The 26,944-nt window shown below is 39.9% G+C and overlaps 1 protein-coding gene across 1 annotated transcript; it reads left to right on the forward strand.

The window, feature by feature from the left end:
• Window positions 1-26,139, forward strand: LOC108671302. The gene is made up of 4 exons (XM_018158815.2): window positions 1-14; window positions 498-744; window positions 15,583-15,732; window positions 16,326-26,139. The coding sequence occupies exons 1-4, from the start codon at window positions 1-3 to the stop codon at window positions 25,821-25,823; spliced, it is 9,909 nt and encodes a 3,302-aa protein (XP_018014304.1). The 3' UTR covers window positions 25,824-26,139.
• The last annotated feature ends 805 nt before the right edge of the window (window positions 26,140-26,944 follow it).

A 26,944-nucleotide genomic window follows, 5' to 3' on the forward strand; every position in this document is an offset into this window, starting at 1 on the left:
ATGCTGCGGTCGAGGTCTCTACGCACATTTCCTGCGTATAGCGCTCACTGCACTCGACGACAACATGAATCTTCTCGGAGAAAAATACGTCCTCTGTGGTGGACTGACTTACAATAATGGCTGAGAAATAGAGATAAATGTATCAGGCTTGCAACTCAAATTTTTAATTTCGATGAATAAAAATTATTTTATTCGTATTTTATTTTATGTGTGAATTGGATTTAAAAATTAGTGAGCGAGTTTCCCAAGATAAATGAAACATTTTAGCTTCTTTCTCAATCAAACAAGATAAATTTGAGCAATTTTTTCCAGTGATTGTTTTTATGTGCAATTTTGAAATTTTTTCCTGTTGTGAGTGGAAAGTACAAAGCTTTCATAGTAAGAGGAGGCAAATTTCGAGCGCAGGAAACAGAACATATAGAGCGGCAGCCATACGCCGTCACCGCGAGGTGCTGTGCCGCACTTTCGAATTCAAATGAAAGTGAACCTAAGGGCAGCGGGCAACCTGAGGGCAACGCGCAACCTGAGGGCAATGAGGGCAGCGCGCAACCTGAGGGCAACGCGCAACCTGAGGGCAGCGCACAACCTGAGGGCAACGCGCAACCTGAAGGCAGCGCACAACTTGAGGGCAGCGCACAACCTGAGGGCAACGCGCAACCTGAGGGCAACGAGCAACCTGAGGGCAACGCGCAACCTGAGGGCAGCGCACAACTTGAGGGTAACCTGTGGTTGGTCGATATGGCCGTACTGACCTCGGGAAGAACCAATCTGTTAATTAAATATCATTTAATTTGCGTTAGCAGAACAAAGTTCCGCGCCGCCTAAATGGGGAAGAAAAACTATTTAATGATTTAAAAACAGTATAATATTTATTTTATTTCAACGCTGTCGTGAATTAAGACAACAAATGATGTAAGACATATACACTGAACATATACACTTAAACCCTGTTCTTGTGTCACAAAATAGACTTAATAGGAGAGCATAAAAAATAATGAAGTACGGAAGAAATCAATCATATCTATGTAAAATTTTAATTCGTAATTGTGGAATGGCTAAATCAAATGATTTATATCCGAGTAATGTTTGACGTAGTGTATGCTAGGACGTGAAATGACCCCAAAGTTTTAACAAGCGACTTAATCTATATGCAATATAATATTGTATACCGCTCAGTTTTAATTCATCAAAGTCATAATTCGACAATCGCGGAGTCATGAACTGAACTTTACTCTTTAGGCAGCCTTCATTTTTTTGTTTAATCTCATTCAGTATTCAGGAATTGACCGTCCGGCATCAACTTGTATACATGAACGCAGACTAAACAATCATTGAAAAAATCATTTAGGAAAACTTTTAATCTTTTAGCTTTGACTCGCTAGATAGAGACAAAGTATTGAATAAAATGTAACTTTATTTCGATAAGTAGTTTGGTCAGGTGACCTTGTGATGCTTGGTCAGGCATAAATAATGACCGCAGTCAAATTGTAGTGAGAATAAAATTTGTTTGCCGGCATCAATTTCTTATATTGATGGATCATGGGTGGATGTCTGGGTGACATTGTTACGCTATACATCGTGATGCATGATATCGTCCCTACTGCCAACCTATGCTTCTGAATGATTAAATTTATGAATAATTTCGGACAATATATTGATCGAAATTTGCTCTATAAGGGGAAAAAATTCCGCATATGCTACCCGAAATAGGATAGAGTTATTAAAAAATGTGCTTCCATTGCCCATAAAATACCACCAAACATACTGTGAAACATAGTTTCCTTCATTATTATGGACAACATGTGTTGTGCTATCTGTTGTGCCAATTATGGAGAACAGGTGTTGAGAATAATACTTTTAATATTATCTGTTGTGCTTGTTATGGACAACAAATGTTGACAATAATAATTTTAATATTATCTGTTGAGTTAATTATGATCAACATGCGCTTTCAACAATGATATGCTCCGGGACGATGGCAAGGCTGAAGATGCCATCACAAATGCCAAGGCTTCGGCCATTTTTGTGGCGTACATGGTCAGGATCTCTCTCATCGTGTAAAAAAATTAGAGCATTTCATAGAAAAATGCACCCGAGCGAGTGGTTGGAGACAATCAATTAATGTTTCTTAAAAAAAACGCGCGTGGTCGGCATTGTGATTTTGAGAAGATTTTGGATATTTAATTACTGAAAAAGTTTCATGCTGTGAATTAATGCAGTTTGAACTAATCAACAAAGTTTGATTATAATTATGAATAACATAAACTTATAAAACATAAACTGTTGCTCGTATTAAAAATGAGTCGAGGTCAAACTTATCATAAATTGAACCCTGGATGAAACGCACAAGGAAGACGGGCTGCAAACTGCTGACACTTCATGACCTTCACTTGTAGGCTTAATATTAGGCTCTGCGGTAGCACGTGTTTCCGTAATTAACAGTTACGTTAATAAATAAAAAATAATGTTGTTCATCGCGCGTAATGTCGGTTGTGATCTCTCATTTTAACAAACGCGCTCAAATTGATGATCACCGGATCAAGAGTCACAGGAAGAACCTAAGAACTGGCAGATGGTGTTGATATTAATGGAGTTTTTTTTACACCTGAGTGGCTTTTTGTACGAATTTGAACTAACTGAGCCTTGGTCAAACGTTCGTTTATACTTGTATATGATTCATCTTATGGTTATAGTTCACATTTAAGCCATGAGGTCTCGACGAGAAGGTTAGAGTTGACAGAGAAGAGTTTGGCAACGTAGAGACAACATCGCACGGTCGTTTGCACATCGTGTTTGTTGCGCCATCCTCTTCGATGGCCGGAACGCTCGCTTCGATTTGAAAAAATTACGCTTCGATATAAAATTTTCAAACTTTTTTACTAAATCTTAATTTTCCCTGTTATTTAGGTTTGAGCGCAATTGCAAGAAGTGTAGGGGTAATTCAAGCATCTTCACCGGAGCTGCATACTTGATTAAACCTTAAAACTGAATGACTCGTTAAGCATAGATAGCGACTTACTGGACAATCAGCATGCCAAGTTTTAAATAAAATGACATTTGGGACTGCGAAAGTCATCTCCGAGCTAATTTTTTTACACGATCTTAATCAATTTGGAAAGCAATGAGCTAACTTTAAAGCAACATTCATCGATTTCTGCATTTTTTTGTGAATGCGCTTAAAAATAAAGATTACGGCGATATTCATTATTATCACAAAATCACAAAAATTACTGGTGTTAAATCTCTGTTAACTAGTAACTTTATGAGCCATCTTCAGATCAACACGATCAATCGCTCATGTCCATTAGGTCAATTTTCTCAATTCACTTCATACTTGCGCTTTTCATCCCTTCCCATCTCTGCGCATACACCTTCATCCCGTCTCTGCGCATACCCCTTGAGCCCGTCTTTGTGCATACCCCTACATCCCATCTCTGCGCATACCCCTTCACCCCGTCTTTGTGCATACCCCTACATCCCATCTCTGCACATACCCCTTCATGCCATCTCTGTACATACCCCTTAATCCAATCCCGTGTGTGAGCATCCAGATTTATCCCTTCTCTGCATGCGCATACCTCTTCATCCCGTCTCTGCACATACCCCTTATCCCGTCTCATTGCATACCTCTTCATCCCGTCTCTGCGCATACCTCTTAATCCCGTCCCTGTACATACCCCTTCATCCTGTCTCTGCACATCCATATTCATCCCTTCTCCGAGCTTCCCTATTCAAGCAACAACGTTCCGTTTGTTTGGAACATTTTTCAGGGGTACACTTTCAATTGCGCTACGGCAGCCATGGACGTGTTGCGTCAGGCACGCAGAACCAACTTATTTATATAAGAGAAATATCTTTGTAGCGCCATGCATGCGAGCAGAATTATCGCTTTCTATATCATTCATGCGTGGAACAATACACGTTAATGCCGGCACTCGTGCGAGCGAGCGCTTTCTGCATCGAAGAACTTTATTTCCACACTAAATGATAACAGTTGTTATCTATATGTTGAGGGTGATACATTTACATCTTAAAGCTGCTATGTATTTAAATTTATTACAAAATAACTGCTTTTGATTTAATTTTTACGTTTATCACTGAATAGCTTTAGTTTCAATGAAACTTGCAGAGCATTAAGGAGAAGCAATAATTGAATAGAAAATATAATTATCATGAATGCACATTATCACATTCAGGAACATTTTAGAAACCGTCGACTATCAACTTTCGGAGTCACCTGACACCGCTAATAATTTTTATTCTCATTAACTTACATCATATAATTTTTAATATGTTGACTATAATATCACCCATCACCTATTTATTGTTGGTTGAAATTATATTAACCCCCAATCAGTATTTTTGCTTATCTTCGATATTAGTGCATTTTGCTAATTATTTTATTTCTTCGAGTTCGTCCGTCCCACTGCATATACAGCATCGTTATTGACCACAGCGCGCAAATTGTTCATTTAAAACATTTTCCATGTATCCTGCTTAAGCGTCGACATAGCATTTAATAAGTGAACATAAATGCTGGCATCATTTGCATAACCTGAAAATAATATTTCAAAGAAACACTGAATATGATAACGTTTTCAATAATTTAATATCCGTTTACTATATATCAACACTTGAAAGAGGTCAGCTTGTCCAACAAACTCGTGGTATCGGCGCCTTTAACAATTAACGGAATCATATAACTTCGCAACCTGGAGCGTCGTGAAGGGTTAACTACAGACATCACGACGTGACCTAAACTCCCCGGAAAACTTCCATTCAAAAGCTCAAAATTGAAATTTGTTTTAATATTTGTTGATGGATCTTTCCCCAGAGTATTTGAGTAAGCGGGAAACTCGAGTTGTCCTAGATTGGTAGCCCTACCTGCCAGTCATTGACAATACCTAATATAGTTTGACCAAATACCTAAGGAGGTATAAATACAAAGGTTTAGATCGGTAACAATGATCGAAGACAACGGCCCTTAACAATGTGGTATTATTTCACATACAAAACTGCTGAGTCATGCCAGCCTCATAATATCTGTCGTTTTCCCGAGGCATCCAAGCGCAATAATGTAACGTGCACAAGTGACGCATTTAAGTACGAGATTTTTGTCATTATTTTGGTACATAAATTATTGCTTGATTCGTGATAATTACTGGTACAGGCCATGCGTGGCTCTGACCTCAGCTATTTGAGATGCTGTAAAAATATTCAGGCTTCAGTACCTCGCTTAATTGATGGCAACCGGTGAAAGGAAGTTGACCACTTTGTTGTAAAGCCTTTGTTCTTGCGTGGCTGTCCGACGAGTCAGACGACTTCACCTCGATTATGCCCATGCCAAGTAAAACTTGCCTATGCAACTGCCAGTAAAACTTGCCTGTGCAACTGCCAGTAAAACTTGCCTGTGCAACTGCCAGTAAAACTTGCCTGTGCAACTGCCAGTAAAACTTGCCTGTGCAACTGCCAGCAAAACTTGCCTGTGCAACTGCCAGTAAAACTTGACAAGTAAAATTGAAACTTTTGCTAAGCTCCGAAAGTACGAGCACGCGAATCATGAAGAAGTTCCAACACCGGCCTAATATCAGAAATAAAACGTTTGTCCTTTAATGGTCAGAAAAATTAAATTACGAAAACAGTGAACGGAATCTTCAATTTTCTTAACAGCACTGACAATGACTCGGTGTTTTCATTGCACTTATTGTCGAATTTAATCCTGCTTTTAAAAATCGTTCGCGTCATCGGTCACTTCCTTTTCTTCACCGTAGCTAACTTAGCAGAACAAAGTTCATATAATTAAGCATTAAATAAAGAAGAAAGTGCTTTTTAAATACCCGCCCGTTGGCTGTTCACCTCATCAATGTCCTGAACGACTCACGTTCCCCTGAGTGATAGTGTCATTAACAAGCTTGTTAAATAATACCTCCTGTATCATATAATTTGTTTAATTCTGAACCTTTGATTGCTATTTGTGATTCAGTGAAAACTCTGTCTAATGTTTTTCACATTTGCTCGAATCAAATATTGGTATTCACCAGCATGGGTTACCGCGTGGAAAACTCGTTCTGTTTGAGAGAAGAAATTAAACAAGTTCTAGACCGGGAAAGCGTTTGATGATGCAATCGTTTTAGTGACGTCACGTTGATCAATTTTGGAAACATCAGAATAAATATGAAAAATGTTGAATTCTTCAGCGAATCACTATAAGAAATTAAAGAAACGATACTAGTACTAAACAAGTACAAATCCTACGTTCCCATCACAGCCGTTTAATTACTTTACTCAGTGCCTCATTAGGTAAGCATATGATCCTAAGATGTTCACCTAAACCTAAAGCAAGTGCGTGGTGCAATTAACTGTAACAGAACATGTTCAAAAACTGAACAATTATTTCTAGAAGGACTTATGACCGTCTAGAACAGTGAAGGAGGATGCCGCACCCTTAAAAATTTTTCTGGTGAAGTATAAAGTTTGAAAACAATCGTATTTTCACGAGTAGTTTTTGAAGTCTTCAGCTAACGGTGTAGTCTGAAATTCATTGGCCGATAGTTCAACAATGTTGAGTAGCTTCGTACGTTGAAATATAAAGTTTGAAAACAATCTTATTTTGATGTGTTTTTCTGAAGTCTTCAGCTAACGGTGTAGTCTGAAGTTCATTTGCCGAAAGTTCAACAATGTTGATCGAGTAGCTGCGTACAGATGAGTTTGTTGGGACACAGCAGGACGCAGCGACATCGTTCTGTCTGCATGGCCAAGGCCGTCCCGGCTTGGGCGTTCCACTGACATTTGACTTCACGCCTGCGCTCTATGTGGCTCATATAAACTTTTGTGCGTTCATGTATTCATACTTAGGTACATTGTGATGCATAGAAAGAGACTTACATAATATTAATTTAAAAGCGGTTGCGATATTTCTTAAGTAGCGCGGACAGTTCTTGTGAACATATATTTGAAGTATATACACGGCGGAAGATAGAGACATAAAATATATGTGAACTGTAACGGCTATTTGTGCTCATGTATTTTTACGAAAATGTTATCCACTGAAATCTTTATTTTCAAATTGAAATAATTTGCCGCTGTTCCGTTGTGTAACATTTTATCTCTCATTTTCATCTCTATTTTCTTAAATAACCTAATAATGACATATAGCTACTAGGTTTACATCAAGAATTGTTTTCGATAAGGTTTTGTTATTGTCAGTATCCACGCTCAAAGAAATGAGCGAGTCGCTGTCCAAAAAGCAATGCAATTTTTGCCTTTATGTGGGTAATCCTGGCCCAGTTTATTCACACAAAAAGGTGTCACAGTACTGGATATTCGCACTCTGCTGCATGACGAATTGGGTAGGAAAGAGTTATTATTTTAGACCATGTGACCCATAGTCACCTTATTAATTTTTCTGAGAACCATTCCTATTGATTATAGCAGGAAACCTGAATGGAAGTTAACAGTAACAGTTTGATGCAGCAGCCCGGTAGGATTGTTCAGAGGCAGATTATTTTTTTGTAGCAGATTGAGTCGAACTTAATTCGTACATACTTTCCATTGCATTTCGACCACAATGAAAATAAAAGGCATGTAGATCGTTCTGGCATTTAATCGTACGCTCGCGTGCTAATTAAACAAACCGTAACGTATTATACGTTTTAAATCAAACTGCAAATCCGCACACAACGTTCTTAGACCATGCTGCGCCTGCGCATAAGCAAAGCTACTGATAACGAACATAAATGATTCATAATAAATTCCAATTAATGTAACTGTTGAAGTAGACCATTACAGAGTACACATGCCCTGATACTTTGCTTAAGCCGTGAGGTCAAAGAGGAGGCGAAGCTAGTTTTTCTGGGCGCATGTTTTTACCTAGGACTTCTGTGGAGTGCAAAACACTCGTCATTAACAAATGAAACTTTCATTGGTAGTCGCCTTGATTTGCGGCCTATAGATGGTGCTATAAGGTTAATCTTAACATACTAGTTTGTTGATTTTTTTAGTCCCGTGAAATATTACGATAATTTTATTACTTCAACCACCAATTAGTTAAGGACCGTAATGCAGAAAAATCCCCCCTCCCTGGCACTTTTTTCGCTTTTAAATTATTTTCAAGTGAAATGTTCTCGGGCGAACGCACCAAGAACAGAAGTTCATGACGATGAGCTGTGGGTCTCGCTTAGGATTTTGTTTAATACGCAGTTATCGGCGCTTGAAGAAGTAAATGCCAAGTAAACAACGATTCACAAGAAAATTATTATAGTGAACGGTTTGTACTATCTTGAAAAAAAAAAAACAATTTACAGGATATCGGATGCGGGATGCCACACTGAATACTTTGTTTGATTGCAGTGGTTGAAATTATTTTGCATAGGTCTGAAAATTAAGGGAAGATTATTATATGGAATTCAACATTCAAAGAACTAGCCTTAAGTCCTGCGTCTCACGTAAACCACAACAGCCGGCGTCAAGACTAAGAAGACGTACGGGTGTCGCAATAAGGAAATTATCAACTACAAACAAAAGCTACGCACTATATGCGTAAAAGCTACGGTTACATGTTGTCTTTTGACAATGAACTCCACCTCAAAATCCCTTGTATTTTATCGTAGCAAAGAAATGAATACAAACCTCTAGTAACCTCTAATAAACCAGCTCGCACTACTCCTAGTTTGTGCTTCACGACGCCTGATTTTCATGAGTTATGTATATTTTGAATTATTTTCACACAAAAGTCCTCTACATTGTAGCGCGAGACTAATTGCGATATTGTCAACATCTTGTAAAGGACGAGGAATGTTTTACAAGATTAATCTAGTAGCGAGATCGAATTACCTTCAGGTAGCGAACTGATTTCTCCCGAGGCTATAAAAGATGCGATCGTTGATGAGGTTTCTTTGATCGCAATAGCCGCTGGCCTAATACGTTCTCATTAATTTTATAGCATTGCGTAGATTCCATTTCCTTACGAGCTTCTGGACTGCAAGCTAGAATTGTAGGCTATCAAAGATCAGGGCCTTTCTCGGCCTTCAGGAATTACATAGGTGACTCCAGGCCTATAATCACAAAACTACGCTACATCGGCTTGTTCTCAGGGGAGCGCAGCCGTGGGTAACAAAATTGACTCATAAACAGGCCCTGGGCCCAACGCCAACCATCAGCATGCAATATCTACACATAGCCTAGCCCTACCGCAACAGGCGGCGCAGGTTAGGTTAGGTTAGGTTACGTTAGGAGTAGCTGTTGCGGTAGGGCCTGTTGCGCCCTGGCCAGTTGTGCTCCGGCCTGTGACTGAACGGCGCTGTTGTGGTGGGCACTTTGTGTCGAAAGCCGTGAAGATGCCCGGCTGCGTTACGCTCGGGAAGGTATATGAATCGCACCTATGGACTTGGGCTATGCTGACCTCTAGCTATCCACCCGTTCTCAGAGGAATTTACCACAACAATGATTCCCAAGAGTTTCTTGTGATGATGTTGTATGCGTTTGTATGTATCAAATAATATCTACTACAATTTTTCACACTTCTTATTTTAATCCAAACCATGAGAAAATTTCAAGTCCTATTCAGAAAAGAGTTTCATATTTTTGCGGTTGTTAGTTCAAAAATGAATGACTTTAAGTTCATACAAAGTTGAACTCAGACAAAACTTTAAATTTGTTGATTATTCATATTTTTACACATGCTTGTCAGTGTTTAACCAAAACAAACGCTGAAAAATTCACGTATCCCTTGCCTTACAAAAAAAAATGCTGTCAGCTATGATCAAGCCATGGAGGCCTGTCGTCGATCCCTAATTAACCACCCGGCCACCTTGCTTATAACGACTAGAATTTTACAACTACAGTTACAGGTCGAACCAACATACTTGCTGCTCGAGTCTGGGTTGTCTTAAACCACTCAAACATTCCAACCTCAAGACCTGTGGAATTAATTTTTACTGCATGGATTGAGAAAGCTAATCTGTGAGATCACCTGCTCAATTCAACACGTATTACACTCACGATAAGAACGATAGTGACACTCCCCTATTACGCAGGCATTGGCGGTCACTCGTCCTCAGCATTTGCCTGTAAATGCCACACTGGATAACACTTGGTGCACATCCCAGTTAAAATTTAGGGCAGGGAATAGAGCAGGCCGTCGCCGGCTGCAGAGCCGACGTAGAGACGCGACAGAGCAGCGATAGAGCAGAAATCCATCCTGCTAAAGCGCGACCAGCCCGGCTAAACCCGGCGCCGGTCTCGGCTCAAAATTTTAACTGGGATGTAATGAAGAGAGACCTCAAGCCAGGGGTGTTTGAGGGATCATATACGTAAAATTTCTCATAATATACACAACTTAACGAGTTCTTCTTCGTACTTCATGAGTCTTGAAACATCGAAAGGTTCACCCTAATTTTTGAACACAATTTTTAAAGCGCGGAGTTGCATGACTCATCGGTCCTATAGGTGCATTACTAATTCTATTGGCATTATTAGGCCTATTTAGGGAGGCTTCAGACCCTAAGCTATTTTATGTTCATTTATTGCAATAGTTACACACATATTAAAACATTGTGACATTGTGACAAAACATTGTTCACACATATTAAAACATTGTGTTTTGTCAAAAACATACAAAACATTCTGTGTTGTTTGTTGAACTGTGCTAAAGATGTTAGCTGTTTGTGTGTGTTATTAAACGTTCGCTCGCATTCTGTACACCTCCTGGGAACTTAGCCGCCCAAGTCAAAACCAAGTGACGCCCGTGATTACTTACAACCACAGAGACGAAGTCATACGTTCTGGAAACAAGATATATCAGCCTTCAAAAATTGTGACAATTAAAACTCTTTGAAAGATGGCCCGATAAAAATAAACGCGGCCTGCTTGGGTTTCAGGCTTCCAGTCGAAAGTAATGAAATCGCCATCACTCTCTAAACGGATTGGTTAAAATGACATAAGTTATTGATAAGCACGAGTCATCTTTGCATGTTTCTGTTATTTACTTAATACTTGGGCTTCACACCTAATTCCAAGAAGGAGAGTGAAATACTGGAACAGGTCAAGCCGACCACACCTAAAGCGACCCATGCGATGGCGGGATAATGCAAGCTTATGCGCATGCTGCAACATGACAATCTGAAGGTCAAAGGCATAATTTAAATTCTTACAATTTATATATCCTAATACCAAAGTTGAAGTTCAACGATTATGCATCAGAGATAACTTAGTTTCTTGGCATGGTAGTACTTGCGGTGATGACACAGAAAAAGTTTTGAAAGTTTTTTTTTTCTCACGTACAAAGTGAATTGAATTGTTAGCTCTTACTACTACAGCATTCCTTGATACTCGCTGGTATTGCGCTTCATAACAATTTTGTAGTAATTTCAAGAAATATATTATGAGAGCATTTACAAATTAGCTTTGATTTATTAATAATATGTACCAAGTTAATTCTACGGAGTTCTCCTTTATTTATTAGGTCAATAATAATAGTAAATAACAGAGAACGCCAATGGCGAACATTTTTAGTAACAAAAGATGTAGAGCAGGCTTTTATTTCTTCGATTTTAGGGGAATAGTTGAGAACAAAACTAGCGGAACGTTATTTGTTTGTTGTGCGTTACTATTTATTGAGGTGCTCAGAAACAGTTCTCACACAATACGCAAGTTTCTGCCAGTCAAGCGTACCTCAGAACTTTCATTATGTTAATATGTCGTTTGTATGAAAAAATTATTTCAAGACAAATTATAAGCTTCCGATAATTAGCCACTAATCAATAGCATAATTAACTTTCATATTGTATATCACGTTATCAGTAGTACAACAGGTGTTAAGCGTTACAATTAAGCTATCGTAAACATTATAATGCTACTGTAAATATTCCGTTAATATCCTATACCTCATGAGCACGAGGGCGGCTTTCACATCTGAAGGGCGGCTGCAACCTTGACCTCTTAGCATCCGCAGCTCTGGATCATGACCAGCGCGTCCGCCGCCCAAATGTCATTATTTTACTGAGTAAAATTTCGCTTTCTTCAATGCCTCTTTGACTCCTAGGCGAGCAAGGCTGTCTGAGAAGGAGGAGGAGGAAGGTTGGCTACAGCAGACAATATTGTGGCTACTGGAATAGCGAGTTACGTTTGATCGTATAATGCTTGAATAAACTTGAGCTTAAATGCACGATGAGATAAATTGAACAGAGGAGGGGGTAATTTATGAGGTTAAATGAGCAAGATAAATAGAGAAGTTAAATAGGGAGATAAAGAGAGAAGAATTCCCCATGTTTAATCCTATATATTGCACAGGATTTTACTTCGTTAACTGGTACAGTCTTTCGTGCAACAAGAAAGAAAAACTATAGCAATAAAAAAGTACATAATATATTTGAAGGGACAATCGCGACCTACTGCTATGTAATTCCGGTTGTCACATTTACAGTATATTTTAAAATAATGAGCGATATATATCAGCTCCTACTCGCAACTGGAACGAACTTCCAGGAGTGAGGCTTCAGTGACACAGAACTCGCTAATATATCCATAAAAATGTGGTGAAGATTGTTTATGATGTAAAATGAAACTCGATCGAAATAATTATAGTTTGTAGTCGTTACCAAGCGAGTAGATAAAGTTTTCGAGCCAAAGCGGATTTGCTTTTACTTTGCGTCACCAATTTAGTTATTTACAGCAGTATTATCATACTTTGCTATCAATAAAATTGCTTAATTAGTAAAAATAATAATTTTACACTAGTGACAAATTTATAATCATTATTGTACTTTCAGCTGGGAAAAATGTCTTGAAAACGTGCATGCACGAGGCATTTAAAGGCCGTACGATAATTGATTTTAATTTTCTGCTGCCTCATTCCTATCTCAGCTATTGTCCAATATCCTCAATAACGAGCCTAAAGTGTCCATTGAAAGCTTCCAAGTCTGCTGCGGTAACAAAGAACCCTAAGAGCACAAATTTTGAACGCACGAACCACGCTGATCGAATATTGTTCTCAATTTTAAACAATACAGGAATCCTGGAGTGCGGCTAGTAAACGGAACTCGAGCAGATAACAAGTATGGATGCTAAAGAAAATATCAAATTATAAATTAGGAAACAAGACTAAAGATAAATATAATAGCACGAGAAATAAAAAAAACTTAATTGTCAAACCAGAATTGCAGTGCCCAATTTTTTTTAAGTGAGCATGGCTCCAGCTGGAGCGCATACAAGTGAGGTGCTGGAGCCCTAGCCTAATTTCATGCCTCGTCGAGTAACTTCGTGCCATTGTCGGACCCAATAACGAATTTCTGGAGACGACTTTCGTTCTCAAGCCGTTGCCCTTTGAGCAACAAAAGTTCGATTATTCGTTATGAATTGGTCATGTCTCGGGCAAATAAAGTCTCTGAGCCAATCAATTAAAGTCGTTTCGAGCTGAGAATGGAATTTACGATCTTGAAGTTCAGGCCTTGAAATGTAGGACTTAATTTGATGACAAGTGCGTTTTTAAAAGTTGTTTCGGAATATTTTTCCTCGTGCTAAGTGATTCTGAAAACTTTTCTCGTCACTGCGTAGAAAGACAAAACAAAAGGAAGTAGTTAACAACTTTCATTATCAGCTTTCGATGCAAAATATTTGGGAAGCTAAAACTTCAATTTGACCGTCATAAATGTGCTAATACTCTAATTATTATGTTGACTCATTTTATTATTGCTTGACAAGGTATTAAATGGTTATTATTTGTATCAGAACAGGCTGATAAGATGATAAGGTATGATAGCTTACATGCTACTATAAATTGTTATACGTTTATCGTCGAATATTGCAATAATGGGCGAGAGTTAATCACTCAAGAACTAATTAAAAGTTAATGAACAAGGAAGTAGCTCGGTTTTAATAACTTATATCACCAAATTGAGCGGCAAGCATATCACTTTATTAATTCTGTGTGAAAAAATATGCATAAATTGCCCACCATCTCCTCCTATTCATTTATTTTTCTATTGTTTAACGCCCGAAGTATTATCCTTTTGATATCCATTCAGCAGAGCTGGGCAGCGCTACTTTGAAAAGTAGCGGCCGCTACCGCTACCGCTACATGCTCTAAATGTAGCGGGCGCTACCGCTACCGGCGCTACCGCTACTGAAAATGTAGCGGCCGCTAGTAGCCGCCGCTACATGTAGTGCGCAACTGCCAACCTCTGGTAACAACTGACATGTTGACACTAGTAACAGGCTGAGGTTGACAACATTACACCGAAACCTTTCGCACAGTTTTATTCTGTAATTTATATTATTTATGTATCATGCTGGTTTTTAAGTAATATTTAATACTATTAAGTAAAATCTAAAGGCTTTATCTATAATTGTAGCGGTAGCGCTGTAGCGGCAAAACCTTGTATCGCTGCTTAAATATGTAGCGGGCGCTACCGCTACAATTGCTTAAGTGTAGCGCCGCTACCGCTACCGCTACTGAAAATGTAGCGGCCGCTACATGTAGCGCGCTACTGCCCACCTCTGCCATTCAGGTCATAGTTTTCTTTTTAGCTTTGTTTTTGCGCCCTGATTTTGATACAATTCTTCAACTCTGAATTACCTTTTTTATAGAAAATTCAAATTTAAAGTTTACTCATCGAATATAATCAGCTATTCTGTGTTATATTGATATACTGTAATTATTAATTATCTCGCGGACAAGAGGAACTTCGAATTAGTTCATCGGGCAAGCTCTGCCAAATATTGATCAATAATTGTTTGCAGAAAAAGAGGAAGTTTATTAGAGAGTTAACCGACAGAGAGATTAAGAGGGGCATCATTACTTATTAATTGTTGCTATGGTTAACATGCATCAGCCATGAGAGGAAGCCGCAGTTTAGAATTTTAGTAACATTATTGTAATATTAGACAAGACAGATTCTTTCTAATGTTTGACATTGACATTTTTGCGATAATTGCTTAGCACTTTAACTTTATCCCCTAACAATCAGAATATTTCAACATTTCGATGTGGTAACGATCGAATTCGCATTCATCAATTAGCTCCAATTGTTAAGGAGCCTCAATTCATGACTCAAATACCATATAACTTCCATTTAACGTTTGGTATGTGGGATACATTACCTGCCAAACGCGTAACTTGTTAGATTAACTAGAAGTCTGGTATTATAGTTATCAGGTTAAGTTGGAGTACAATGTTAAGTTGGCGTTACAGGTTAACCCAGCGTGTTAGGTTGACCGCAGTCACGTGCTAGTCAGACGTATCAGGTTAACCGGGTAGTTTAATATGACGTTGCACAGTAACCGGCACAGTAAGCAAGCTGCACATGTCTATAATTGTCCAGTTCTCCTAGCTTATCAGGTTATCCCGGTATGACGGGTTATCACGGCATGACCGGTTCTCCCAATCTAATGCACTCAACCGAAGTAGTTTGCGACCACATCTGTGGTCGCATTCCCACCTTATATCCATCCAAAAAAATCCTTAAGGAGGATCCTTATATCCATCCACCTTATATCCACCGAAATACCATTATATCCATGATAACAAACATCAAAGCCACATCACAAACACACAAAGATAATAAAATTTATACTTCATTTGTACAGAAATGGCGGGGCAGGCTCCCCCTGGAGGCTGCCGTGCTGCTGCTGGTGCTGGGGACCACCGTGTCTGCTGCGGGGGCTGTCACGGGACATCGTCTGCTAGCTGCTCCCCGAGCCTCTATACCTGGTATCGCGCCTCCCTCCTTCGCCCAGGTAGGAATAATATGGAGTGATGAAGCTTCGTAAAATTTTGATGGTATTTCAATCATTGGTGAAGAAATTCTAGCGCAGGGCGAATAAAAAGATTATGAAGGTCTTTATAAAATGAATTTAATGGAGTGCATTATTATGATGAGGCGGACGAATGACGAATGTAATTCAATACATTAGAATGATGAAGTGCTTCAACTATGAATACAATCGAATGCATTAGAATGATGAAGCGTTCGAATAATGAATATGATAAAAATTTCTGATGAAGAGCTCAAGAAGACCCTCTACGTGTCTGAATGTAAAGGCTTCATTGCAGAAAACAACATCCATGAAATGATGATACCGCAATTGTTTCCTGTACGAAACTTTTCTTTTTGCTGATAGTTTTATTCTCTGCATTGAAGGAGTATTTGATAATTGAGTTTTCACTCTAATAAAAATTATTTTCCGTCGCTTTAGTTTGTATTTAATGATAAATAGATGTTTTTCATAAGTAATCAGTTCAATTTACGTCGATAGAAATAACAAAATTGATATGGAAAATTGAAAACGAAAGTGAAGCGATTTTTCGTTGACAATGTAACTTATTGCAGGTTGATGACCAGCCAAACGTCAGCGTCGCCAACATCCAGGACTTGTCTCCCGAAGAACAGACCACGCTGGCTTTATCTGCTCCAAATCTACTGCGACTCTTACAGCAGATTCCTGCTCCTCAAGGACCCTTTTCAGCATCTCAACCCCCAGCGGGTGACCAAGTATCCTTAAACACAAATGCTTTGGATCCTTTTGCAAGAATCGTTGGGCTGCGGCCACACCAAAACATTAGAGGACTTGGTCCTCAGCAGTTCTTGCTCCTCGACAATGTGAATCCAATAAATTCTGCCGCACGTCATGCGTCGTTCGGTGGTTTTGCGCAGCCCAGGCAGCCTTCGCCACTTCAAGAAGCATTCCAATTTATACCGTCAAGCCACGACTTTTCGCAGATAAGAGCCCTGCAATTGCAGCAGTTCCAACAACAACAGCAGCTAATCGAGCTACAAAATCAGTTGCTGCAGTACCAGCGTCTCTTGAGCCAGCAGCCCGACACATCACTTGGTAGTCAAAGTGATCAGGAAAACGACCAAGTTGCTCAAGTTACGGATGTCAATTTTCTGTCCAAGAATCGGCAAGGTTTATTGTCCAGTTCGATCAACTCGTCTCCTAAGTTGCAAACAGGAGCACGTTTACTCTCTAGTAATCCATTTCAGTTTAGAATCAACGAAATACCCCCGAAAATTTCACCAGTAAGGCCATCAGTGCAGACAGTGACCCAAACTGTATTTTTGCCTCTCCCTGCAAGCGGCCAGAAAGATGAGAGATTGGAACAAGAAACTCAAGCTAGAAAGCACCTTGAAATTATTGATGCAACATCCAAAACCCATTTAAACGATAAAGTTATTGGAACTGATTTTGGGGAATTGATATCTATTGATGAAGTCATTGAAGAAAATGCTACAGAAAAGGATTCTGATGCGCCAGCAATCAAAATGGATGCAACGTTCTTTACAAATGATAGTAACTCCGCCAATCCAGAAGAACACACTTTAAACTTTACATCTGATTCAGGAAGAATATCCAAAGAGCACGAGCGCAACAAAGGTGAAGAAATCCCACTGCCTAGGGAAGTTGATGTTAGTGTGGCTGTCACTGAACGAGCAGCTCCCGAAGAAGTGCAGAAGGATGAGTCACTATCGAAGTCGAACCAGAAAAACTTAGTAATTTCTGAGAGCATTCTCCAGTCAAATTCCGATGGAGATGATTCAAGCCATGTTTCCCTGCAGACTTCTCTTAGCACTCCCTTAACTCATTCGCGATTAACTCCAGTTTCCGAATTTCACCCAGAATTTGCTGATGAAGAAATTCCAGCTAAACAAATAACCGAGAAGGCGATCAATGATTTTTCTTTTACTGCTCGTTCTTCGGGGTCGTTTCCAATAATTACTTCAAATATTTCTGAGAAAGATATAGCATTGGACACTGACATTGCAGAAAACGATGTAGCAAAGGCAGTTCCAGGGGCTAGTACAGATGCGACTCAATCCTCAGAACCATCTTTTCAATTGGATGAATTCTTCAAAAGCCTTTCTACATCACAGAGGCCTTCTTTGGAAACGGCTTCTTCAGACACATCGAAATCTTTGGTCGATGCGCACCTGGATGAAAATGATGGCTCTCCACCAATCGATACAGACCCAGAAAAGATTGAGGATATTCGCTTTTTTGAAGCGCTCACAGTCGACGGGCACGCTTCCGTTGACACTGGTGAACCACTTGAAGATAACGCCACGGAGCTGACTTCCATGACCGATAGAACGTCTAAAGCACCCATGCTCAGTTCAATCTCTAGCGTTGAACTTGGCGAGGACCTGCATGCAAAGAATTTAGATTCGTTCAAGTCTGTCTCTACTCCCTCATCGTTGAATACTGCAAATGATGTAAATGAATCTCTAGATGTTTTCGATAGCGAGATCAACTCACACTCGTTCACTCTCAGCGACTCTGACGTTAATTCTTCTACAGATAGCAAACTAACGTCTCCTGTCACTGTTAGAGTTTTTTCTGAACCATCAATTGCAGATACAGTTAGCGAAAGCATTACTGAAAGGACTGACAAAATCGAGCCAATTGACGATGATAGTTTAATTTTTACAACCAGCTCGCCTATAGTAATCGAGTCTCCGTCAACGTTGAGAATCTTCAGAAACAATGCCGAAATCATCACTAGGAATACGCCTCGCGCCCCTACACTCGCTCCTATAACACCACCAGCAGAAGAATCCGCGGCAAATATGTTGCCACTTGAAACAATGTTTGAAGACTTTAAAAACGACAATCTCCACTCAATCGCACATGATGTCCATATGTCAGACAGTAATACCAATCTAGGTAGTGTGATTACTGAAGTCCAGGATTTTGATTCCACTATTGTTTCAGTGCTACAAAATGCAGAAGTGAAAAGCGAAAACATTGAAGCCACTCCTGCTCTTTCTCAAAATGAAAATATAGACGACCATAAAATTCAAGAAAGCATGAACTCATCAAAGATTTCCCCAGATCAGAAGCGGATTTCAATTATTAATAGTCAATCCTTTGAATCTCCTAGAATTGTAGAGCGAACAGTTATTTCCATTTCGTCCAACGGGAACCGAGATAACTCCAAGACATCAATAAACCAAGATTCTGATTCGCTTTTAGACACAGATGAACGCGCGGAATCTCATCACGTTCCAACTTTCACCATTTTCGTAAATCCCGAAACAGGCCGCATTTTCAAACGTTCGGTCCCCACTGATTCTGAAGACATAAATTCGAAGCTATCCGAAATTTTGCAAATGAAGGAAAAAGAAATTGAGGCTGCAAATCAACGATTCAAAGGAAGACAAGGATTATTTACAATGTTCAATGCGGAACGTAACTCGAAACGAAATAGGAATCAGCCTTCAGGAAAATCTGTCACCATCTCGAGTGACAAAAGCATCAATGAGGACCCCAGAGTACTGAGCAAAAACCGTCTAACAGCCAGAAAGGCAAGTCAAGACTCGTCAGTCCGTGATGAGAGGAGATCAGGACTCTTGTCTTCCCTAAGAGCTCAGAGAATGAAGAAGCTTCAGGCTATGACGGCAACTTCTTTCTCAAGCAGACTTGGCGAGACGGAACTTGAGCAATCAGAAGGTAACGAGCTAAATTCAATTCAACCCACGGAGATTCCAACACAGGATGTGAATCCCACTGAGGATAATGTGGTTGAAGAGGAAACCATTGGCAGTGAGAAAGAAACGGCCCACACCGAGAATGTAAATGATCGGCAGTCGATTTCACCAAATCCTAACAAACAGCTTACATTACAAGAACAGCTACGGATGTTATTGAGAAATAAGAGTACAGGAGACAAAGTACGAAGACGGTTGCTTTCGTCAAGAAGAACCTTTGGACAAAATTCTAGGCAAGAAGCAACTGACAATTTAACTGCTAATCAAAGAACAACAGAGTCGACCACCACTGAAATACCAGTTACAACTCAAAGTTCCCCAAGGTTCAATAGGTTTAGAAATTTAGCCTTGCAACGCGGATCGGATAGAAGTGACAGGGTTCGGCTACTGGCTTCAAGATTTAGTAATAGAAATGAGCAGTTGGTATCAAAAATTCGTGGGGAGGCGAGTAGAGATCCCGCAGAAAAAGAAACGAAAAAAAGTGACGAAGCAAGAAGGTCCAAGCTTAACAGATTTGAAGGATTCCGCGCAAGAACTCGGCCATTTGTCACTGAAAATAACAAATTTATGATATCTTCCACAACCACGAAGCCCACATCAGAGTTGCCGGCACGAGAAACAGACGACGAAGTAACAACGGTTGTCACTACGACAGAAATCGACGACACTGAAGACTCTACGATTGGAATTACCGAACAAATTGATGTGAGCACTAATTTGATAGGAACTATTAGTCCCATAGACGAAAAGCAAACAACTCTCCCAACATTCATGGCCAAGTTCCAAGATATTTTGAACAAATCTTCCGTAAGTTCAAAATTGGCTTCATCAACAACTCAAAAAGAGCTAAACATTGGTCAAGAAATCCCAGAAAGTTTTAACGAATTATTGGGTATTGAGGCAACCACCATAATATCTGAGACCGATAACACGCAGAATATATTAGCCGAGACAATTAAGCCATTCTCGGAACTAGATTTAATAACTTTGAAAACTTCAACTGGATTACCAACAGGTACTACAGAAGTTACAGTCGCCGTAGATAATACTCCGCAATCCATGTTTGCTGTAACGTCGGCTTCAATTCCTCTTGAGCACCTCAATAATAAGACTTCTCGGAATCGATTTCAACCCGATTCATTTCCAGTTTTAGATTCTGTACGAACTCGCAACAAGCTTCAGAATAGTTTGCACGAAACTAATTTGCCAGACGACGCAGGTGAAAAAGTATCCGACGTGTTCAGTCGTATGCTGTCGGCCATAAAACAATCTAATAATCAACATGCAGAAATGAATGTTGGGGAACATGCTTCCCAAACGACTGAAAGGCAAATGTTAAGAGATAACGTTCGTGATTTCTCAATAGGTAGTCAATTTTTGGGCGCAAACCAACAGACCCCTGTTTCGGAAGCATCATTTGACGACCGTGAACATTCCGTCGTTGACGGGGTGCTCGTAAGCGCTGCAGTTTCATCGCTGGCGAATCGTACTAATGGCTTCAGGCCTCACGCGACTCCATTGAGGAATGGACCGGCACAAACAATATTGACCAATTCAACATTTTCACGAAGTACAGAAAACTTCTTGACACAAGTCAAAGAAATAAGGAGCGAAGGTTTTACAACTCAGTTGAGTGTTCCTCAACTCGCAGAGGAAATTTTTACATCTTCTGTCGTCAAAAAATTACCATCAATTCCGGGTCCGCTTACAGAAAATACGTCCAATTCGCTCGTAAATTCCTTAAAAAGCCGTTTGTTGCACGGTAACTTTTCGCTTCTGATTGATGGCAAGCTTTTAGAAGAAGTTGCAGCAAGTTCTCATAATCAAAGTGATGCACGGTTGGGTCCTTCGCCATCAATTAATCATTCATTATTTGACATTCCTGTAATGATGAAATTACCGAAAACACCAACATTGGACTCTGATTCTAATGATCCAATGATCTCTACTCTGGAAGATGCGGAAGTCAGTATTCCTACCCAGGCTTCTATAATTGAAGAAACTCTTACGCTTTTTGATTCCAGTCAAAATGTGAGTAGTTCTCGTGATCTACTGGACTCAAATAAGACCGGAATTGACGCAGAACCTGCGGCTGTAGTCGGTGGAAGGACTTTCCCCTCTGACTCATTTATTCCAGACCTTCCAAATGAAACGTCTATCCATGGAAGATTGAATAGTGAAACTAACAGCGAGACGTCAACAATGGGTGAGATGACATCATCGCCTGAGTCTAAAGCAAAAATTGATGATACGACACCGAAAGAAATAGTCTCACCAAGCAAAACACGCACTCTACCAACGTTTCATGATATTTTCCCCTCTCTTTTCAACCCAATTTTTGTTGAAGAGTCTACAACTTTTCCAGCGAATGTAGAGTCTCTTCAGACAGATCAGTTTGAAACAAGTGATTTGAGAACCCTTCTCCCAAAAAATCCAAATCCGGAAGATTTTCCGGAATCCGATACCGATAATACTCACCAAAACGAAGTCAATGGGGAATTGGCTACTAAAAAGTTTAGAGAAGAAGCAGAACACATGCACAAGTTGAAGCCAGTACCTCTGGCACCATTTGCCGTCCAAGTACCAGTCACTGTTGAAGAAACAGCTGCAATGCAGCATGCCACACCCGTGGTTTTGATAGAAAGTAAATCGGACGATGCCGTCACGAATAACCCTCTATCATCTACATCAGCCGATTTTTCTGATGATCACAATCCACAGTTTGAATCTCTAAGTCACCAGCCACCACCTAACTCTTTTGAAGCTCGGAAACGCCCTAATGAAAGATTAAATTCTGACCACCAAGGTTCGCTACTCGAGGACTCAACAGATGACAGGCTCTTCCAAAATGTACAGCTGCCGAATGATGAAATAATGATTGAAGATGTTTTTCATGACGAAACTAATGACATAAGTGGATCAATGCAACCGGTCATTCTCACGCATATGGGTCAAGCATTCATGCCAGCTGTCACCAGCCCAGCAAATGAGGTTTTCATTCCAGCCATTAACATTCACTCAAAAAATCAATTCTTCTCGGAATCAACGGATAGAAGCTTCACAGATTTTACTACAGAAACACAATTTGTCTCTGATAATTTTGAGACCGATTTTGCAACCACAATTATTCCACTTACTGCTTCATTTGATGATGACTTCGCCACGCTGTTTGCGAATTTTACTCAACCCCCTTTATCTGTTGTTGAAGATTTAGCACCAGACTTCCGCACTCTCTCTCTAAATAATGAAAGTGACATAGAATCACAGTTTCAACAAAACGGTCAAGCACCACACCGTGATAATCTAAGTGCTGTGATTTTGAATGAAGACGAGGATAACACAATAAGCAATTTCATAAAACATTTGAATCCTACGACACTCTCCCCCCTAAATGTTGACAGTCCTTCATTGCATTCAATTCCTACAGAATTTGCTCCTAGTCAAATAGAACTATTCAAATCCAGAACAGAATTCGCTATCGATGAGTTTGCAAAGCAAAATTCAAGAAGTGGAGCTAAAGAATCGATATTTACGCAAGTCGATGAGCGACCAAATATAAGCAAGGCTATTACAGATCCTCCTTTGACCTCTCATGCAACAGTTGGAGCAACAATACCGAGTACCGACATGGGAAATAAAGAACTCGAACTCGACCTCGATACCCTCACGGAAACCACATCATTATCGGAATCTTTCAGTGATGACGATTCTAGTCTTCCACCACAAATGTCAGATGACAACAACCAAGAATCCCGAAATGAAGATTTCCCGCAGAACCACAATTCGAATTTGCAATTCAATGCTGAAACTAATCCGCTAAGTAAGGGATCGGACGTTTTTGCAGTCAAAAATTCAGAATTTTCCAGTCCTACTTCCTCTGTCGTGGCCGATAAGGAGCTTTTTATTCACAACGAACTAAGTTCCTCTACTGCAAGCAACCGTAACAAAATTGAAGCTAGTTTTACAGACAGAATGCCTACCTCTATTCCAGAAAGGATTTTCCCAGCACTCACACCACGATTGGTCCCGGATCAACAGCCTGAACACCATCATTTGCCTAATCTTCAGGGATCAGACCACGTTAACTTAACTGCTATCCAGCCTGCTGTTGGAGGTATCTCAGATGCGGCAGTCGTGAAGAAAGTAATCAAGATAACTTCGTTAAATCCCCTTACTCCTTCACCACCGGCCAACCCTCAAGTTTCACCATTCCCTCATAGGCTTGTTCCTAAGCCTCTACATACTCAGTTTGCTTCACCCATACGAGATCGAAGACCTGTGTTGAGGAGCCGGGCTCGGAATAATGAACGTCTTCAGCAAAATAACTTTCTTAATGGCTTTTCAACTCCCGTGCTGGACAACCAACAAGTAAACCTGGAAAAGGGTCACGTAAGCAATGATGTACTAAGTAGTGATGATATTACATCTAGGAACCCACCTCAAAATGACCAGCAAATAGAATCTACGACCGTGGCTCAAAGTACTCGAAGACTTGATTCAGCGAAAACGATCCAAACTGTCCTCAAATCTGAACTAACTAGAACATCTGAAGATACTGTAAATCAACTTGAAAGAGGAGGAAGGGCATTTGATGCCTTTAGACCTCCGCACAATTTATTCATTCATGGAATAGGCAATACCCAAGACAAGGTACAAGAGTCTGAAACATTCAAATCTGTAACAACGGTGTCGCATTTAATGAACGTCGAACAACCTCCCGAGGCTCCTGAAAAAATTGAAAACAGTCAAACGCCATCGGTTGTTACTGGCGATTCGCTAAAAGAATCGGTGAAGCATGCCCCCGACTTGACACAAGAATCTCCAGTGTTCATCCCCGATGAAGGTGGTAGAATCCGTTCAGGAAATAGTTTTGTGACACCTCAACCATTGGAAAATGATTCAAAAGATTCAACTGTATTCGTACCGATTCCGGCGGGCGAAACAACAGGCTTTGATCTAGAGTTAAATCCAGAAATATTCATTGTAAAAGAAGGGATCAAACATGAGACCATACCAGTGCCAATCGAAACTCAATCATTACCTGGAGCACGAGTGCCTTTTGAACGCAATGTCAATGACACAATCAAAGACGAGGAGTTAGGCCATGAGCTAAGTGAGCATGTAATAACTTCTTCCCGTGAGATCGATCATCCTCCACCATCTTTAAGTGCGCTTCCAAACGTAACCAGTTCTTCTGGATCAACAAAAACGCAGAAAGAAATACTTTCAGACCCTTCAATTTTTGAACCATTAGAAGGACCCTTAACTGAGTCGTCAGCTGATTCTTCATCAAATCAGCAGCCATCTACTCTAATTTTTCGTTCAACTACTTTAGCACCGTCATTCCCTGTATCTACTGAATCTACCTCAACTGTAGGACCTGAAACAACATCAATCCCTTCTGATAACATCCACAACCTAACAAACGACGAACTGCTGCTTCTTGACCTGCTGGCCGATATTGTAGAGTCACCAGCAACATTGTCGTTTTCTTCTCTGTCGCAATCCTTTGATGACCAATTTACTGCTCTCGAAGAGCCTCAATTTGTGTCCGAGAATAGGGAAGTGAAGGCTATTGATGCTCCAACGAGAGTCTTCTCGTCTCAAAACCTCGAGTTTTCCACGATTAAACCAACGAAAGAAGAACACCAACAAAACTCACGTTCTCGAAAGCCAACAACTCAAACCCATTCGCCAACGTTGCAAAGCAACCCTGTTTTCCCGCCTTCTTTACCCCAGTTTCCTCAAATGCCCACCATTACTACCCCAAAACCATTCCTTGACCATTTTTCATCTCATTCCTTTGATACCTCATCTTCTGATCACAATAGGAATAACTTTGGATTTAGCGGAAATTTTCCGTTCCATGTTTTCGATTCTTTAACTGTCAATCAGCCAATCCGACCAAGATCAGTTTCGTCACAGGCTCCTGTTAACACCGTAAGTCCTAATTTTTCCTTCTTCCAAGTATTCAATCCCCCTAAGCCGGCCTCGCATAGATCGCAACATTCTACTGCATCAGCTCCTTTCCCATTTTTAGGGAAACCTGTGGTGCCGAGGCGGCCCTCAGAATTTTTTCATGCAACTGTACCTCACTCAGTCGTTAATCGCTCAAGTGGAACTCACGGGACAAATCACGATAACCTACGAAGGCATTCCAATGCAAATCCACAGCCCTCTTTCTCAAGGGACGAAAAGGCTAAAATTGTGTCAATGAAAACGGAATCAGGCTCCTTGATTTTCTTACCAGCGGATCAAGTGCCGCAAGCTGTTAACATTGGAATGGGAACTCCGATTGACGTCTCTGAAATGCAAAAGAAAAACTCAAACAGATTTTTGTGACGAGATAGTTTCACATAAATAAATTACCTGTTTTGATAATGTATGTATATAGTGTAGGTATTTTTATTTGAAATCAATCTGCTCGAAGTTTCATATTTCGACAGTAATTGTTGAAATAACACTGACATATAGTCTTAAGTCCTGACGTGTGCCAACTATGGGTACGAAATGTGAGTTTTGCTACTTAAAATGCAGTTTTATAATTTTGGTCGTGAATAAATTTGCCAATGTAGAATTTTTTGCCCCAGAGAATTTTTTAGTGAATGAGAAACAAGTTATTATACATAGTGCAGCAGATTGTTTGATTCACACAGAAGATAGGATGGGTCAGATTGTTCAAATAGTGACGCACTATCTCACCCACAGCACGAGCAAAGAGCTGACGGAGCAGTGAAACGCCGTTTTGTCGGTTTCTCTTTACAAAAATCAAAAGTAAAATTTTATGTGCAGGATTTTTACAAACATTCTCAATAATGCGCTTTAACGCTCATAAATTTTCTTGCACCAGATATTGGACCGCAGCTCACCTAGAATTGATAAGAAATCTTGAGTTGATTTGTAATCCTTATCTCTTAAGATAACGACGTTAGAAGAAGCTTGCGCAGTCTTTATTGTTTTAATTCTGAAATATTGGTAATATCTCTTTGTGCCAATAAATGAGAGAAAAAAATGTCATGTGTAGAAATATATAAGTAAATAATTGGTGAGAGTTTTTTTCAGTTAATATCCTAGTAATTAGCTCCAGGGCGATTATTAATTAGCAGTAGACAAATTTCTAACGATGAAGCATGAATTATGACGTCGATTAAAATGAATTCCATTTACGAATGTTGGTGAGTGAGTTCAAAACCTCCAATGAATAATTTCTTTTCTGAAGAATTGATATCACCTTGTATGAAATTAACTACCCATCTTTTAGCATTTAGCATGCTAAAGTTTCCGATCGAATATCGCCCCACGAAATCTGGCAAGCTTTCCTACCTAAGAAAGACGTACAAAGTCATATTTTCTCCAGGTTTGTCTTCGTAGATGAGTCAGGTTAAACCTTTCATTATAGACACAAGTGTCGGTGTTCTGGGACGGACGGAACACCTGTCGCCTTGACATCAAACACGAAGTGA

This window comes from Hyalella azteca, unplaced genomic scaffold, assembly GCF_000764305.2.
Source record: "Hyalella azteca isolate HAZT.00-mixed unplaced genomic scaffold, Hazt_2.0.2 contig2444, whole genome shotgun sequence".
Lineage (NCBI taxonomy): Eukaryota > Metazoa > Arthropoda > Malacostraca > Amphipoda > Hyalellidae > Hyalella > Hyalella azteca.